This window comes from Natator depressus, chromosome 3 (genome assembly GCF_965152275.1).
Source record: "Natator depressus isolate rNatDep1 chromosome 3, rNatDep2.hap1, whole genome shotgun sequence".
NCBI lineage: Eukaryota > Metazoa > Chordata > Testudines > Cheloniidae > Natator > Natator depressus.
Window position 1 is genome coordinate 190587893 of NC_134236.1, and position 19824 is coordinate 190607716.

At 43.7% G+C, this 19824-nt stretch overlaps 1 protein-coding gene across 1 annotated transcript in view; it reads left to right on the forward strand.

Annotated features, from left to right (window-relative positions):
* The first annotated feature begins 6811 nt into the window (after positions 1–6811).
* The window catches only part of PCSK2 (proprotein convertase subtilisin/kexin type 2), a 203848-nt gene continuing 190835 nt past the window's right edge, over positions 6812–19824 (forward strand). The window contains exon 1 of the mRNA XM_074949536.1: positions 6812–7043. Within this exon, the coding sequence (XP_074805637.1) occupies positions 6864–7043 (180 nt within the window). The 5' untranslated portion in view covers positions 6812–6863. The remainder of the gene's footprint in view (positions 7044–19824) is intronic.

Here is a 19824-nt window from a genome sequence, read left to right on the forward strand (position 1 = left end):
TGTATGCCTTATCTACATGCCACCTGCCCCCACTGACCAATGAGTAATTTGTTACGGTTTTGTCATCTAGTTAGCTGGATTTTCTCAGAAGCCTCCTCTTTGGGTTTCTCTAATTTCCCCTTCTGAGCTCCATGCTTAGTCACTTTGAACCTTACTAATATATGACCTGTACCTCTCTGAGCCAACCCTATATCTTTTACAATTTCCCCCTGGCCTCTTACCAGGTGTCCCCATTGTCTTGTAAACCTTTTGGGTTTCCTTTTCCCTTGGCCCTCAACCAAGTTATTTTCCCTTAAATATTTTCTGATCTTTCCCACAGCATTCTCCAGTCTCATATGAGTCCTCTTTTCATCCATTGTTATCTCCTAAAATGTCACCGAGAAGCCATCTGGTCCAAGCCTCACTGATTTCTCTGAGCAATTCTAGGTCTAAAATCACTCTCACAGACCTCCCCTGAAGACTCTCTAACAAGTCATAAAAATGATACAAGATTGTTGAATCTGACAAGCTTATCTTTTTAATACAAATGCATCATACAAATACATTGATTTAAATATCAGAGGGGTAGCCGTGTTAGTCTGTATCCACAAAAATGTGGAGTCTGGTGGCACTTTAAAGACTAACAGATTTATTTGGGCATAAGCTTTCGTGGGTTTGGAGCGTGGGATGGGGTCCATGACATCTGAAGAAGTGGGGTTTTTTACCCACAATGATTTCAATTCACCACTTTAAGGGAACTTTCTGCATTGGCTATTTAGGGCCTGATTCAGAAAAGCACTTACACCTATGACTAATCACCTATTTTTGTGTGTGCTCTATTTAGTAAAATACTTAATTATGTTAATTAAATCTGATTGAAGTCAGCCAGGCTTAAGCTCCTGCTTAAAGTTAAATGTACTTTGCTGAATCAAGGCTTAAGCACACAGCCCTTGTGAATTTATTGTATAAATTATAGTTTAACAATGTTTCACATTCTTCTCTTCATCCTTCCAAATGTAGCAGGCACATAGGCTGAAATGTATCTTTAAACCCACCTTTCATCTTTCTGGATCATGTGCATGTGAAAGTAAATATAATATGAGGTATGGGAAACTGCTTTCACTGATTACATTAATCATTTTCCACTATGTACTTTGCCATGTTGTTCTGTTGGTACTTATAATTCCATGCTACTCCGATAACTGACACCATGGCTCATGTATGCACTGGTACAATAAATATCCTATGTTTTGCTGGTTCCTGCTCTGAAGAATGTAGGATTATGAAATCCAGAAACTGTAGACTGGAAGATTGTTAGTGTGCATCTGAACTTCAAGTGTTCTAAGTTTTGAAGGATCATACAGTACTACAAAGGGATGGTAGGGGACTTATTTTAGTTGTAGAACCAGCTAAATGCCAACCTCTTAGATTCACACACCTTAAATGCAAAGCAGTATCTGTTTTAATCCTCTCTCTCTCCATTAACAGCAGCTTATTTTAAGGCAAAATATGCAGACGATCAGGAGCCAGTTACCTTTAAATGCTGGTGCCAGCATTAATAAATCTATAATCAAAAAGCCCAACAACCTCAAACAGCAGATGTCTGTTCAAATTGTTATACCACCAACTAGTCCAGACTGAGGTTTTTCAAATGCCACAGGACACTCTAGAAACCCTCCAGAGTAAGTACACCAAGCACACTAGAGGACTGATCCTTGGTCTAGAGAAGCACTTGTTGGTTTGATTAGTTGATTTGCTATGATTGTTCCGATTACTATTCTCTCCTTTGTTATGGTTGAATGTCCCCGAACCCATTTTACAACAGTTTTAGTATCAGTGCTTATTTTGACAGATCTTCTCACCCCAAGCAGGGCTCTATTAACATAACATACATAAATCTAAATTTTCCAAGGCTGTGCTCCCTTCTGTATGCACTAAATTACGTACATGCATATATACAACTGCCCCTTGTTGATATAGACACCTGTGGACCTACACCTGCACACACACTTTAAATAGTATAATAATTGCATGTATGTACATATTTAAAAACATGCACCAGCAAAATCAATTGGCCTCTGTGACCTTCACAGGTGCCAGTATGAACATGTGTACAAATATTAGACTATTTAATGCGAGCATTCAAGTATTTTGCATCTGCAATGTACAGGTGCAAGCATGTGACTGTTTCTTTACTATCAAAAATAGTTGCCAGCCGTAAATCTTTGCTAACTGAGGAATGTTACTGCTGTATTCATAATATTCTCTAGGCATTTCCTATATAAGTACTGCAAGTACCATGCTGGTGGTGTTTAGTTATTAAAAGCAAAGTACTGAAGATTTGAGAGAGCACCTCTGTACTTGGAATTGTACTGGCATCTTTCGATTTACTACTACTGCACCTAGCACAATGGAGCCTTGACCCTTGTAGGCTTCCAGAAATTACTGCAATGTAAATGCCTGATCGCAGAATTTGTTGGACCCGTATCAGTCTATGCTTCAGTCAATACACAGCTCTGAAACAGTATTTAAGGGGCTTGCGTGAACCTTAAGATATTGGCTGTTTCTGGGTCAAATTCTCTCTTTTTAAATTTGTTCTCTTAGGATAAGCACAAAAGAGAAAGATAGGGGGAGGGGGACAATGGCTGTCATTTTTTAATGAACCCATCTGGTGGATGTGATGAGTAGCACTGATAGAAGCCAGAGAGAATCTGCCCCCACTAAGTGAAGGCAGATAGAATGAAGAGTCTCTGGGCCAAGAGTGGAAGAGACTAGTAGATACTTACTGGTCTTTCTCTTTGAGGAAAATAACTTTGGCTAAGATGTGATACTTAGGGTATAATAGGGGCATTTGTTGGAAACCTAGCCTGTTTGTTATGGCATTGCTTTGAAGTGATGTTTGATCCTATCATTACTTGAAGTAGTCACAGCATAAGTTTTCCTCCATTGTCTCCCACTCCGTAGGTATTTTCCAAAGCCCTATTTTATTTTATTTACATGTTCTGGCTCTGGGGAAACCTTTTCCCAGGAACCCGCTCCAATGTCCCTGGTACATAGTAGGTTCATGGCTATATGTCCTTGCACTTAGTTTCTCTTCAAAGGCTATTTTTCTCACTCCCTTCCTTTATAACTTCTAACATGAATGTCCAGCTTTCTAAAGTGAAGCAATGCCACCTCATGCCATTAATTGCTAAAATGCACTTGACTCCTTCATTTCAAATCTCCCCATAACCCCTTGTTTTTCCCTATATCTGTTGCTACAAATCCAAGTATTATCTTTGATGCTGCTTCAGATTCCAATGAGAAATACGGTTATATTCTCATTTGGCAACTTCCAAAAAAAAAAAAAAAACTTCCAAGGGAGACCCAAGCTTATTCAAAATGATGCTCGGATGATGATTCATTCTTTCATAACCATGCAATTGGATTATTGTAGTGTTCTGTTTTCAGCTTTTCAAAATGCCACTGCTCACATGCTTACTAGCACTATTAGAGATTTAAGCAATTTAAATCTTGTTCTCAGAGAACTCCACTGGCTTCCATGCAGAGGAAAAGCATTTACAATTCGCCTTGACATATTGGGACTTCTTTGGCATAGTACCATCCAATTCTATTACCCCCAAACCCTAAATTAATGTTCACATTTTGTTGGCCATGTACTAATTCCAGATTCTTTTTGTAAGAAAAATGAAGAGAATTTAATTGTTGGGGTAGGAAATGGATTGGCTATCCTAGGTTTGTCTGTAGAGGAAGTATAGGAGGACAATGGCAGTACACATTTATCAGAGTGCCTCACCAATTTGCCCTGCCAATGGAGTAGTTCAGTTGCCATGTCCATTCATTTATAGCATCTTAACTTGAACTGCCAGTTATGGTAGTTTTAAGCTATAGAAACTGATCCACTGGGTTCTGGACTGAGATCACAGACTCATAACCACCATTTTTATTTAACTCGACCTATTTAATGGAATTTTCCCTGCCTGAGGTTACACAGCAAGCCCCAGATCCACAACCTAAATATCTTTTGAGGATCTGGGCCCAGGTCAGTCCTAGAGCTGGGAATTGAACCGAGGTATCCTGAGTCTAAGTCCAGTGCCTTAATCACAAAGCTCGCTACCTCCTTGCTCTTTTCCTTCGTCCCTTTTTCTGTCTAATGTCCCTCCCTTTTTGTTCTCCCTCACCTCAAACAGTTGGCAAACTCTCTAAGGCAACCAGAAATGGCAGGAAGCCCTGTTCCCTTGCTCCTGACTATAGACCTGAACAGTTTTTTTGTTATTGATGCTCCACCTTATATATGTCAGCAGCAAAGTGGAAAGCATCGATCAGAGGGATGGTTTTAGAGGGCAGGGACTCTTCTAAACATTTTTATAGGGAAGTTAGGTTTTTTTGAGGCAGGTAGATCCTAGAAATCTCCCCTTCTGTCCCTGAGAAACTTTGTGCAGAAGTCACTACAGTCCTTGCTTCCTCTCTGGCAAGCTCTAATTAGTGCTGTTCATCCTGTAATTTCATGAGCACCAAAATTCCCCAGGAACACGTCAAATGCTTTAGTAGTTAAAAAAAAAAAAGAAAAAGCATTTTGCAATGGGAGTGTCACCAGATCAATTAAAAAACACTTGGATTTTTTTAATAGTGTATGATATTATTTTCAGTAAATACTTGCTCTTTGAACAGGCATCTAAAAACCTGCAATCCATTGACATAATCTCTTTAATAGGCTGAGAGAGTGCTTTTCTCCCTGATATTCCATTTGTAATGCATACCTTTTTTTAGCATTAGTAATTCATTTTAAAGCTTTCAGTTTGGTTTTAATGTGTTTTGGATCAGGCCCCAAGTTTCATTTTTCTTCTGCCTGAGTAGGGGATTTTCATGCAGAGGAAGGAAATCAATAATTTGTCACAATACATCAGCTCCCATTTGGTTTTGGAGTGTCTATTCTATCACTGTGGTTATCTGTTCCTTCCTTCTTTTGAGAGTATTTTAGGATAATGAAAATAAGACAACCCATATACCTTTAATCTTTACTGTTTTACAACTTCTTTTATGCAAATTGTTTTAATCTCTTCTCCATTTTAACCATTTGTAAAATGGATTACCACAAGTCTACTGCTCTATTTATTTCAAAATTAATAACCACTTGGCACACACTCTCTAACAACACAATTGTTACATCTCAAAGGAGTGTATTTTTTTCTGTTCCTCAGGGAATGTTGCTTCCTTTTTAAAATAGGATGGGGCAACTGAAGGAGTTTCTTTCTGAGTGACACATTAATAAATACATTTGTGTAAACCTGCAGAAATCTAACTACCCTAGGATCCAGTCTCCTGTGTTATTTATTCCCATTGAAGTTTTGCAAATTGACTCTTTGCGGGCTTTTAAGGCTTATTGTCTAAAGAACTGAGTTTCCACCCCCTTTTAAAGCTCTATCCCTCATATGAAGCCCTGCTAGTGCATTGTATGTCCCCCACCCTCATCCATGATTGCCTTATTTAAATGACAATATACATTCTTATAAATGTTTTGCCCATAAATTTAGCTCGGAATATCTTATTACCTGCTTACCACACTCATAGGCTGCATGGATTGCTGCTTTGTTTCTCTTCCTCTCAGTGTGCTTTAAGAGTTTATTGGACGGAATGTGTATCCAGGTAGGTTACACACACATAGTGTGATGAAACTTGGGTCACAAGAATACTTCTCATGACCCGATATGTATTTGCTTCCTCATGCAGCCACCCATAGAGGAAGCCGTATAAGTCCTTACCACTTTAACTGCCACTACAGCATTCATTTCTTTAAGAGATCTGAATTGGTTTAGCGTCGTTTTCCTCCCCACTGGCTCAGGAACGAAGGTTTTGTTTGTACGTTTCCCTGACACGGATTTATATTTCCCTCTGCACAGGGAACAACGTGGTCGGCTCTTGCATTTTCTGGGCTGCTCAGCTGCCCTCATCTAATGACTAAACGAGACAAGCTCGAGTTCAGGTGCGCAGTGGTGGACCCGGACCTCCTCCCTGGACCCAAGACACACGGTCCTTGTAAACATAAACAATCCCTCTCTCATCATGACAGGGGCGAGGGAAGCCAGGCTAGAGTCCTCTGGAGGGTCGCCAAATGCCCGTTCCCGGCGGGTCCCGGAGCCTTCTTTACCTACTTGATTTGTGCACTGTATCACAAATCAAAACTGTATCACAAATCCTGGGGGACACTGGGACCAGAGCGGTTATGGGCTGGGGAAAGCCCCGGTGCACTGATGCCAACATTTGGGACTGAAGCATGGGGTAAGGAGCATCTCCTGCCCGCCTCGCTCAGCACCGTCCCCCCAGGGAAACACGCCTTTCGCCCCCCGTGTAACACACCACAGGGGTAGCACTGGGCTGGTCCCAGCGCGTGCGTCTCCCTGGGCTTCTCGCCTTGCCCCGAGAAATGGAGGAATTCTCCAGGGTGCTGAATCAGGCAGCAGCGGGAACCGCTCGCCTCGGGTTAGCTAGCCCTAGGCAGCGGGCGTGCGGGGGGGGGGGGGGGGGGGGGGAGAGGAAAGCTCTCTCCCCCCCCCCCGCCCAGCCTGCCGCGCACCTCCTCCCCGCACGTGATTGGCAGCGCTGCAATCTCACCTCAGCCCGGTTGGCGCTTTCTTGGAGCCGCCGCCGATACGAGCGGCGAGGAGGCGCTGACAGTGCAGGTCTGGCCGCGAGCCCCCCGCGCACAGACCCGCCCGCGGCCGCTCACCAGCCGCCCCGCCGGCTTCCCCCGCCGCGCCAGCTGCCGAGGGAGCGCACCGGCTGAGGGGGTGCCTTAGCAGCGCCCTGCTCAGCCTCCCTCCAAGCCCGGACTCCCCGCGGCGGCGGGCTGGTGGGGGTTCGCTCCCGCTCCCGCGGAGAGAGCCATGAAGGGGGGGCGCCTTACCCCGTGGACGATCGCTGGGCTCTTTTGGCTGGGTCTCCTTCTGTTGGCATCCGCTGAAATAGCCGTCTACACGAATCATTTTTGGGTGGAGTTGCACCGAGGGGGCGAGCCAGAAGCGAAGCAACTCGCGGCCGAATACGGCTTTAGTGGGGTCCGAAAGGTAAGAGCCGCGCTCTGTTTAATTGCTTCGACAGTTAAGGCCGTGGCGTGGTGCATTGTTTTGATAACAGCCGCTGCTGCACGTTGATGAGATCTCTACACGCATTTTATAACACAGCAGGATACATCTGCAGACAGAGCCCCAAGGGCTGTGCGTGTCCCCCCTCCCGCAAATGTTGTGTAATTAAAATGCCCTTCAATTTGGACTAAGGTCATGCTTGAATGTTGCGCGTCTATGCATCTGATAACTGATAGTATTCAGAAAGAGAGCAGGAAATCATTTGTTTGAACACACCCCTCCATCAGCCCAGCTAGCAAGTTAATGTAAAGGAATGAAAACAAATAAGAGCTGTTTTAAAATTGCTCCTTACTTCCTGTGGTGTAACATATTGAAATAGTGGATGTGCAGAGATCCACTACAAGCTACTCATCAGTGGTGACACGATATGATTCAGATCAGTGCTTCTTGGACTAAAAACAAGGAGTTTCCCCGCATGGTTAGTTTAGTACCTACTAAATTGCTGTGTAAACATCCTCCAATTTAACTCCCATCCTGAAATAGTACTAAACAATTTCTGGGACTGAACAAAAGAATGCATGGTGCACACCCATGCGCTTCCTAAAACCTACATACAGTGATCACTAATTGAAATTGCTTAGAAACTGCACCGCTATAAAAGATTTAAAGGTAACTAACTGAAGGAGCTTACATAATTTACATGTGAGGTTTCACATTTGCTTTGACATTCGGAGCCAGGCTGACAGAGGCATCGATAGTCATGGTCTTCTCTAAGAGCAATGTGAGATTTTAGGACAAGAGAACTTGATAAAAGGTAATGCAGGATCGTACACAGTTATTTGACCTGGAGAACTTGAAGCACCTTTTGACATTGTTTTGTTTCTGGTTGCTGAGAAGTCAACCCAGGCAAACCCCAAACTGGCAATCTCTCCAGATCAAATATTAATTAAACCTAGATGTGGGTCCCTTAATCCAGGTTCGCTGAATAATTAATAATAATTAATAATATCATTAATAAATAGATTAAACTAGGGAACAGGTTTGATTAAATGCTTGAGGTCAATACAACGGGAGCAGTCAGGGTAAGGATAAACTCCCAGATGTACACAGGGGGAGGAATTGAGTTAGCATTGCTGCTGCTACTCTGAAACCTGCTCTTTGGTGTTTTTGTTTTCCCAGTAGTTATGCAATAAGAGCCTGATCCAACTTCCTTTGTAATGAATGGGAGTCTGGTCATTAACGTCAGGGAGCGTTGGATCGGGCCCTTCCATTTAGATCAAAACCAATGTGTAGTTAGACTGCCTTCTCCAGAGCCACTAACTGCATCTGGGCAGTATTGTGGCAGCTCCACTGAGGTTTCATTAGAGAAATGAAGGCAAAATAAATTACCACTTTGGCCTCATTCCAGCTCTGACTGATACTGCGTTGGTTGGTAGTACTGAAATCCTTGTTCTGTTAGGAACAGGAATTCATTGCTGGTGCCTTTTGGAAGTGATCTTATACCTGAGCTTCTGTATACTGCTCGGGTTTGTTGGATGGGACACTTTGGCACCAGTCTCCCCTGTTCTTCCCAGCCTGCTCCTTTGCCACCATGTCCTGGGACCTGTCACTGCTGGTGCTGACTAGTGAGGTTGGGGGTCCCTGGCAGTGATTATTTTCACCTTTGCTTTTTTAATGTGTATATTCTTATGATCCGGGTGGGGGAAAATTCAGAGGAGAGAGAGAGAAGGAGGTGGGGAAGGGCCACTCTCCAGCAGCCTGGGGGTGAGAGTCCTGATCCTGTCTGAAATCCACAGCTAGGGTTGTGCAGTTTCACACATCTCCTTTGCATATTAAGAATGGTCCCAGGTATATTAATTTTACATTAAGAACAAGCCTGGCTCCTATTCTTGTATCTTCTCACAACAGAGAGCCAAGGCAAAGTTCCTGGTCTCCTAAGGTGTCCAACAGAGCACCTGCTTTCCATAAAATCTATGCAGAGGGAGCTATATTCCATGAACATGCTTCTATTTGGGAGTAAAACCTTCCAGGTAAAATGACAAAAGCGGTGCCAGGCCAGCAGACTAGCCCACAGCAATGTGTGTGCACTCCCAGGAATGACACTCATAGACTAAAAGGAGTACTTGTGGCACCTTAGAGACTAACCAATTTATGCTCAAATAAATTGGTTAGTATCTAAGGTGCCACAAGTACTCCTTTTCTTTTTGCGAATACAGACTAACACGGCTGTTACTCTGAAACCACTCATAAACTATTCTGCTGTGGTTCACACGCTGCACGGAGAGACTTCCAGGTTATGTGATGTTATTCCCAACCAACTTGTGCCTTCTTCCACCCCCTCCATCCCCAACACTCTCTCTCTCTCTCTCCCTCTCTCGGCAGAGGAAATATCAGTGCAGTCTTTAAAACATGTTGCATTTATCAAGTTCTGCAGCAGAGGATAATACAAAGGAGGCTGATTACTATCTTTACTTAGACGGGGGAATCCTCACTATGTCTGGCACAGAGTTTGATAGCTTTGATTCAGTGCTCTGATCTCTGCTTCCTTTTGGCTTGTGCCAGCTGCTCTGGTGCTTTTTCAGTATTTGTGAACTCAGGAGACTCTTATCCTTCATGTCTTCACTGGTCTTATCTAGTGTCCTTTCAGACCCTGATCCTGCAAAGGCAACTTTAATGGGACTAAATCAGTGCAAAAAGTTAAAAGAGGGCATATGTAGTGTATGTCTATGCAGAATCAGGGCCTTCGGTTCTAAACTCTTCAGGGTAGGTACCTACAACTGTGGGCACTATATGAATAATAAACAGCCAATTATTTTAAATAGATCTTTTTATTGCAAACTTCTAAATTGTACAATGAAACATACAGAAAATACTAAAAATATTAAACCACAGATAGCACTGATCATGGTTACATTCTTCAACCACAAAGGTTGTTTTTGACAGTCTGATAAATTATTCACTCAAGCCAAATCCTGCCCTCTGTACTGATGTTGAGTAGCACCTCACTCTGAAAGTAATCACATTTATTTTAATGGTGTTTCTTGCAGAGGAGGTGCTTCTCACCGGGAGTAAAGCTGGTAGAGTGTAACCCTCATTTGGTAATATATCATACTTACTTGGTCTTATATCTGTCTCTTCACGGGCACAGAATATCATATATGTAAATATAGGAGAAATATGGGAGAGGCTGTTTACCTTTTACATAATTCAGACAACAATTTTTTAAATAATTCAAGTTATTAGTTTCATAGAAGATTTTAAAAAATATCTGATTCAATGTATGCAGGGTTCTTTCATAACTGACACATGAGTTAATATAGCAGGTTGTTTAGCAGCAGATTTCCAGTAAAATGTAACTCAGAAATTTGTAATGAGGGCTAATATTATGCTTTTTAGCTGTTCTTTGACAGGCCAGACCCCCTTTGGGTAGGTCTACAATGCAAAAAAAAAAAAAAAGTGTGTTCTTACCTTTGGTTAGCTAACCCTAGTTAACTAACTCAGGCTGAAATGGCAGTGAAGATGCAGCAACTTGGCTCTTAACTCTAGTCAGAAGTTTAAGTTCAAGCTTTGGATCCCTTGTGGGCTTTAACTCTAGCTCCGAATCTGAGTTAGTTATAGTCCGTATTTGGGCACCTAAATAAGTGGCTTGATTTTTTTTCTCATGCGCAGTGCCCAAGGACTTTATAGATCTGGGACTCTGGCATTAGGCACGGATTCTTGAAAATCTTAACTTGAATTTATCTTATTTCAAATTATCCTAAACTCCCTTCTTTGCTTTAATTACATTTTAATGATGTATTTTGATTTGTAAGGTTGAGAGCTTTCCAATTTATCTGCACCTTGCTAAAACAACTCTAAAATACCTCATAAAATGGTCACTCTTATAAACCACATTCATTTCTTCACATTCCCACTCCTTCCAACCCTAAATCATGACATTTAAAAGTGAAAATGTTAAGAGGGCTCTTTATTTGCTTTCGAACCCTTGAAGCACTCTTGCATCATGTTTTCACGCTTTTGTCCACAACCCTGAAGGCTAGGAAATGAAAGCTGAGCATCCAGAATCTGGGACTTGAAGAATAATACCAAGTATTGTTAGACTCACGATAAAATTGTAAGACTTGGCAACTCTGCATTACGATACTTTGCACAGAAAAGACAGTTAAATTATATCATACCCCTGACTAGTCCATTATACAATCAATAAATTGTAGTTGAAAAAAAAGATTGTCACCTAATCTCTATCCACAATGAAGCAGGATTGTTCTATATTTCACATTTCCTAGTGTTCATATTCTCTATTCAAGAAAATTTAAACTTTGGTTTATTAAATGAAGCAATATTCACAAAATACCAATGTTTCCACAATAGAGCTTTTCTCAGTACAGATTACAGAAACAAAGGTCACCTAATCATTACAGATTTGTGTGCAGGTTTTTAAGTAAGATCATCTTCTTTTCACATTTTGTTTTCATTAGCTACATATCTCATAGTCATGACAAAATGCCACCATGTCTATATACTCCACCTTCACTCATCTTGCAGTGGTGAAATGCTTTGAACAATCAGTGGTCAGTGTCCTAAAAATCTCAAAACATTTTGTGTTTGCTGCCTCCAAACTGTGGGCCAAATCCTGCACTGGCTGAAAAGACGTAGAAGAGCTGTGCCAATGCAGAAAGCAAAGATACATACCTGAGCAGGCGATTGCTTTGCTCCCCATTTTGCTTAACACCAGCTGGCTTAGGTGTGAGGATGTCGGAGGGCCAACCTACCCTGGCAAAAATGTCCAATAGTTCCTGACACCCCTCGTTAGCCCTAGTGTTGCTTAGAGCTACTGCTTCTGGCCATTGGGTGGCAAAATCCATGAAAGTCAGTATGTACTGCTTTCCTCTGGGTGTCTTTTTTGGAAAAGGACCCAGAATATCCACAGCTATTCGCTGAAATGGAACCTCAATGATGGGGAGTGGCTAGAGAGGGGCTTTGACCTGGTCTTGGGGTTTTCCCACTCTTTGGCACACCTCACAAGACCAGACATAGGTAGAAACATCCTTGCCCATTCCCTCCCAGTGGAACGACTTTCCCAAATGGTCTTTTGTTCTGTTCAGCCCAGCATGGCCACTAGGATGATCGTGGGCTAAGCTTAATAGCTTTACCCGGTACTTAGTTGGAACTACCAACTATCTCTGAGGATGCCAGTCTTCCTGATGTCCACCAGAAAGAGTTTCCTTGTATAAAAGTCCTCTTTCTACAACAAACCTGGATTGATTGGAAGAGCTGAGAGGCAGTGGGTTGCTCCGTGCTGCTGTCCAAGCTCTTTGGAGGCTTTCATCTGCTTCCTGTTCAGTCTGGAAGTGTTCCCTTGATGCTGGAGACATCAGTTCCTCACTGGATTGTGGACCTAGGTTTGGTCCCTCTGGAAGCGATGCAGGTGATGGGGCTGTTTCCGTTGATGGTGAACCGCTCTCTGCTGGTGCACTATGTTGGGGTTCAGGCTCTGGCTGAGCCTCTTGTGTAGGGTTATCTGCTGCTGCCGGTGCAGGTTCGGTGGGGCCCTCTGGCGTTGGGGTTGCAAGTACTGGATTTGGTACTTGCAATGGTTCTGGTGCTGGTTGTTCCACTGGTTCCGGTTCTGGGACTGGCTCTGTCTGGGTCTCTGGGACTGGATCCACTACTGCTGTTGCAGATGTGGCGTGGGGTCCGGATCCATCACCCCTGACGGGGTCCTGGTAGAAGTTTCCGGAACAGAGCTAGGTGTGACAGCTTGCTTAGCCTGGCTGCGGGTGACCATTCCCACCCTCTTGGCTAGCTTCACATGATTGGCCAAGTCTTCCCCCAACAGCATGGGGACGGGATAATCATCATAGACTGCAAAAGTCCACGTTCCTGACTAGCCTTTGTACTGGACTGCCAACTTGGTTGTAGGCAAGTCAAAAGAGTTTGACTTGAAGGATTGAATCATCACTTGGACCTCTGGGTCGATTAAATTGGGGTCTACTAAGGAAGCGTGGATAGCCGACACTTGTGCTCCGGTGTCCCTCCACGCGGTGACCTTCTTCCCGCCCACACTCCCAGTTTCCCTTCGCTCTGAGGGTATCTGGGAGGTATCTGGGCCTGAGGACCTCTGGTGTGATTCTGGTGCAATGAACTGTAATCTGTTAGGGTTCTTGGGGCAGTTGGCTTTTACATGCCCCAGCTCATTACATTTAAAACATCATCCAGCTGGCGGGTCACTGGGGTGGGTTGGGTTGCTGGAGAACAGTGTGGCAGGACGATAAGGTGTCTAGAGTGTTCCTTGGGGCGTAGTTGGGGCCTTGGGTTGCCCCTGGTAGTAGGGTGTGGTCTGAGGTTGTTCCTTCTGGTATCTGCTCCAACTACGACCAGGGTTGTTCCTCTCTCCTCCCTCCACCCGTTTTGTTCTGGTTTGCCCCGCCTCTCTGGCGGTCTGGAACTGTTCGTATTGATCAGCATAAGAAGCAAGACTTCCTGCTGAGTCCATTTTCTTATCCCATAAACACTGTTTTATATCATCCTTGGACATATTTAGGAATTGCTCCTGTATCATCAAATCCCGCATTCCTCCAAAGCTAGTTACAGCCCACCTGTTGAGCCATTTATCAAACAGATCTGTTATCTGGTTTACATAAGCCACATTACTTAGTCCAGGTCCTCTCTTAAGGGCTCTAAATTTTACTCTGTAAGTTTCAGGTGTAACATGAAATTGCTTTAAAACCAAATCCTTGAATTTATTATTGTCAGAAGTGTCATCAATAGGCATCTTATTGAATATGTCCAGAGCTCTTCCAGTCAATTTTGCGATCAATATGGTCATCTTGTGAGCTTCAGGAATTTTATGGAGTGTGCACAGTCTCTCAAAGGGGAGAAAATATTCAGCAATATCACTGGATTCATCATACTGTGGACATAGTCGCTCCCATTTGTGGATTGTTGGGTAAGGATTGTTAGGGTTATCCGGTATATTCTGCTGAACCTTTGCCTTCCCTATCTCCAGTGCATTCTTTGTCTCTTTTCCCCTCTCCTCCATTTCTTTTTCCCTTGCCTCCATAGCTCTCCTGTGGGCAGCCTCCTGGGCTTTTTCTGCCTCTTTCGCTGCCTCCATAGCTCTCTGGTGTTCCTTTTCTTTCCCTTTTGCTTCCAGTCTGGTTAACTCCAGTTTGTGTTGTGCCTTGCTTTCTGTCATCCTAGCCTTTCTGTTTTTAACTAACTTTACACCCGAGAGTTAGAAATAAAACAACAAAACAAACAAAAAAAACCTGGCTTGTAAAATTTTGCTGTGCTGTAACCTGATACCTATGTTTTTTTTCCTGATAGCTCTTCTCAGCCTACAGAAAAATCCATTTGTTATGCCTGCTGCTCTGTCCCCCAGCCAGAGAGACAGAATCTACAGCTGCAATCCTCTTTTACACAATTTTTAAAATCCTGCTGTGCTTCTGGTTCAAAATGATCCCAAAATGATCTCAAAATGATCCCACCGCTCTGCCACCATGTCAAGGTTCCTTCCCCACAGATGTAGGAACCTGCATGAAAGACCCCCTAAGCTTATTTTTACCAGCTTAGGTTAAAAACTTCCCCACCGTACAAACTTTGCCTTGTCCTTGAACCCTATGCTGCCACCACCAAGCGTCTTACACAAAGACCAGAGAAAGAGCCCACTTGAAGATGTCTTCCCCCAAAATATCCCCCCAAGCCCTACACCCCCTTTCCTGGGGAGGGCTTGATAAGAATCCTCACCAATTTGTACAGGTGAACACAGACGCAAACCCGTGGATCTTAAGAACAATGAAAAATCAATCAGGTTCTTAAAAGAAGAATTTTAATTAAAGAAAAGGTAAAAGAATCACCTTTGTAAAGAAAAGGTAAAAGAATCACCTCTGTAAAATCAGGATGGTGAATACCTTACAGGGTAATCAGATTCAAAACATAGAGGATCCCTCTAGGCAAAACCTTAAGTTACAAAAAGACACAAAAACAGGAATATACATTCCATCCAGCACAGTTTATTTTACCAGTCATTAAACAAAAGGAAATCTAATGGATTTCTAGCTAGATTACTTACTAACTAACAGTTGTAAGGCTGCATTCCTGATCTGTTCCCGGCAAAAGCATCACACAGACTGACGAACCCTTTGTTCCCTCCCCCTCCAGATTTGAAAGTATCTTATCTCCTCACTGGTCATTTTGGTCAGGTGCCAGCCCTTTATTTAACCCTTTACACGTGAAAGGGTTTTGCCTCTGCCCAGGAGGGATTTTATAGCACTGTGGACAGAAAGGTGGTTACCCTTCCCTTTATATTTATGACACGTGAATAACTCTTCCAATAAATGGAGGATTTAAAAACAATGGGTCAGACCCTCAACTGGCATATATTGGTCTAGCTCTATTTACTTTAGGTGAAGAGCAGGCCCAATGAATGTTGCCTAAGACATGCTATAGTTTGGTATGTAACCACAGAGCCTTCCCCAAGTACACGGTCAGCCCAGCTAACTGGGCAGTGCCCTGGGGAATTCTGTGGAGATGAGGAATGTGACCTCACAGGCAAAGCTGATCAGTGTTCACCACTACTGATTTGAGGCTACATTAGCTCTGCCAGCTTGTGTACTTGGGATTTGTAGATTGCCTTTGAAAGGTGGCTCTATTAGAACTGCTCCCACTGATGGAGCTGGAGGAGGGTCATGTGACCCCCTTGTTTCAGAGGTTTCATGTCCTCCTACGAAGGAGCATCTTGAGAAAGGTAAGCACCTAGGCCTGGATGCATACATTTTTAGGTGCCTAGAACATTACTGGGATTCACAAAGCCTGAGGTAAGCACCTGGGCTCCCTATGTAATAAATGGGGGGAAATAGGTACCTTAGACTGTGATTCACAAAAGTCAGTATGGCTAGGTATTGAGCTGCCTAAGTTACCAGTGGGAGATGCTGGCCAGAGGGGTGTGTGCTCTCACCAACAGCTAGGGGACAGCCACTCACCAACATACTCATTCCCCACCCACCTATCCCACCAGTGAAGGGGGCCTGACAGCCGCCAGATGCCTCAGGATGACTAGCCTATAATCACAGCTGTCTGTGGAGACCAAAAGCCACCTGCTTGCCCCCTGGAGCTGATACTGTGAGGAACATCTGCCACCTAAACAAGCCTCCATGTTAAGGTGATGGGTTGAGGAGCCCTGGGCGAGGAGTGGAGATGAAGGATTGATGTACTGAATTGAGGTTGGTGAGAGCCTGGAATAAATAGACTGTAAGGGGGAGTAAGTGTGGAATTTTTGGGAAGGGAAGAAAGAATAAGACATTAGTGGATATTTTGTGGGCAGGAGGCTGCAGGGAGACTATTTTAACCAGGGAGCACCATGTGTTTTGCCATCAGAGGCTGAATTTTTTGATGGAGTTCCTTAACATTTTGTGAGGAACAGCATAGCCCACTGCTCTTTGGCCTGACCAACCCTCACACCTCCCCTTCCTTACCAGACCTCAACCAAACCCACTGCAGAGCTTTGATCTATAGCATGCAGTGAGCTCAACCCCCGTCCCAAATCTTTCCTCTCCCCTTCCTGCCTCTAGGTGACATAACCATTACAGTTCTGCTATGGCTGGAGACTTCTGTGCTCACATGGGTTGTGTCAGAATGCGCTACCTGAGGTGATAGGGTTGATACAGATGAAATAGCTCTTTCTATTTCCTTTATTTTTACCCTACCTATTCCAGTACTGGAGTTTCTTTAGATTATTTCATTCTTGGCTCTAGGCCACAAAGTCATGATTTCAATACCAGAACTGGATAAACCCAGATCAAATTGATCATCCTCGACATCAGTGGAGTTACACGGGGGCTGAATGTGTCCCAAAGTGCTGACACTGCAGTGCTGTACAGAAGAGGGATTGTTGCACTTTTAAAAATGCTGTCTTTTGAGGGAAGCATTGAGCTCTGGCAGCAGGCCAGGTGGAAGTTAAAAATCCCACTGCAGTATGCAGAAAAATAAGCACCAAGGGGACAGGATGGTGTAGATGAAATAGAGCCTTTAGGGCAAAGGTTCAAATCCAGCATAATTCAATAGTGATGGGTGTAAACTGACAGTCACAGTCCAGATCCTAAGGATAAGTGATTCTATCACAGGACCAACAGCATGTTTGGCATTAATTTGTTGGCAGACTTAACTGAGAAGCTGTGACACTTTGGGGTTGAACCCAGACCAGTAAGGGGTTGTCACTGCCTACCCTTACATTTCACAATCATCTTAATCACCAGTGTCCCACAGGCTATCAGAAAAGACCATACTCAGGGCTGGCCTTATCAGAGGTGAACTGAGGTGGCCACCTCAGGTGCCAGACTGTGGGGGCGGGGGCGCACCACTAGGAACCAGAGTGTAGAAAATTGTGTCTGCTGCTGGTGCATATGTACTCTCTCCGCTCTAGATGCACAGAGATGGTGGAGTGCTGTGCTGGAGGAAGGAGGGCACAAGAGACATAACAGGCAGGCAGGAGAAAAGGTGAGAGGCAATAACAGAAAGCAGCAGGAGCTGCAGGGAGAGAGACGAGGAGGAGCCTCTTATGTACCTCTCTAGCACCCCCAGGAGCCTGGACTGATTAACACCAGCTTCTCAGGGAGCTTCCTGTTTCCTGCTGCTTCCCTGAACCCAGTTGAGGAGAGTTTAGTTCCTTAAGTCTAGATGATCCATGACCCACTTGAGCAGTAGCCTGAGGGACTTCCTTGTACTGCATGGGCCACAGCAAGTTAAAAACTTCATGTTCCCCAAAGACAATGAAAATAGAAGTTTCCATCCAACACATTACTGGCGTGAAATCCCCAATGGTGACAAAGTGGAGCGGCCATGGCTTATGTACTCAAAAACCCAAAATGCTGCATACTGTTTTTGTTGCAAACTCTTCCAGTCTAATGTTCCAGCCACATTGGGTTCTACAGGAACAAAGGACTGGACGAATCTGGCTAGAAATCTGGCATGCCGTGAGAAGGCAGCAAATCACCAGAGAGCATTCCATGGGTAGAAAGAGCTTGAGATGAGACAAAGGTTAAATGTCACCATAGATGATAAGCATCAAGAGAAGATTGCATCAGAGTCTCTTTACTGGCAAAATATGTTCTGAAAAGGCTCATTGCCATTGTGAGAATGCTTGCTACCCAAAACCTAGCACTGCGTGGCACTTCAGATCAGCTGTATGTGCCAAACAATGGAAACTTCCTTAAAATTGTGGAGCTGATGGCTGAGTTTGATGCTGTACGCCAGGAGCATCTAAGAAGAGTCACCACCCAAGAAATGTACACACACCACTACCTTGGAAAAACAATTCAAAATGAGATCATACAGTTACTGGCAACAAAAGTCAAACAGAAGATTGTGGCAGATCTGAAGTCAGCAAGATATTACTCTGTTATTCTGTACTGCACACCTGACATCAGCCGTACGGAACAGATGACTTTAATGGTGCATTTTGTAACAACAACAACAACAGAACCTAGTGAAAATGTCCCTGCAATGGTGACTGTCAGAGAGCATTTTCTAGAATTTATTGATACTGATGATACTACAGAAGCTGGTATGGCAAATGTGCTTCTTCAAAAGCTGGAAGATACGGGAATTGCGATAGCTGACATGAGAGGTCAGGGCTACGATAATGGTGCCAACATGAGACGAAAGAGCAGAGGAGTTCAGACACAGATCCGAGAGTTAAACCCTTGAGCTTTCTTTGTCCCATGCAGTTCTCATTCATTGAACTTGGTGGTCAGTGATGCAGCATCAGCTTCTAGTGAGGCTGCTGAATTTTAATGTAATTCAAAGCATCTATGTATTTTTCTCTGCATCAACTCATCAATGGCAAATTTTGAAGCAACATCTGGGAACATCCTCTCTGACACTGAAACCACTGAGTGCCACATGATGGGAAAGTCGAGCGGAGGCGATAAAGCCTATCAAACAGCACATTGGGAAGATAGATGATGCCATAGTTGCCATTATGGAGGATAATGCTCTGACAGGAAGTTCATGGGAGAACAGTGGCAGAGGGAAATGGAATAACCAGAAACATACATAACTTCAAATTTCTGTGTGGCTTAGTGTTGTGGCATGACATACTGTTTGAAATAAATGTTGTAAGCAAGAGACTCCAGGGTGTTGACCTTGCTATATCTGGAGCAATGGAACAACTGGACAAAGCAAAGTCAGACCTCCAGTCTTACCAGTCAGATGAGGGATTTCAAAATGTTCTGAAGAGTGCACAGAAGTTGGCAGAGGAACTTCACACTGAAGCTATTTTTCCACCCATTCAAGAATACAAGAGTCACCAAAGAAGAAGACATGTTGATTACGAGGCACGGGATAATCCCATAAGAGACCCCAAACAAAATTCAACCAGGTGCTGGATTGTGCAATACAGTCAGTTGAAGAATGTTTCATGCAGCTCAAGGAACACAGCAGTATATTTGGGATGTTGTATGATATTCCAAATCTCCTCACTATACCTGAAGAAGGCCTACACCAGCAATGCAGGGCACTAGAGACAGTATTGACACATGATATGTGCGATATTGATGCGAGTGATTTAGGTGATGAACTGAAAGCCCTTTCAAGATACATTTCAGCAGGATCAGCTCCAAAGGCTCTTCTGGAATATATGTGCACAAATAAGATGACCACCCTCTTTCCAAATGCTTTTGTTGCTCTGCGCATATTTCTAACACTTCCTGTAACAGTTGCCAGTGGAGAACGCAGCTTCTCCAAGCTGAAGTTAATAAAAACA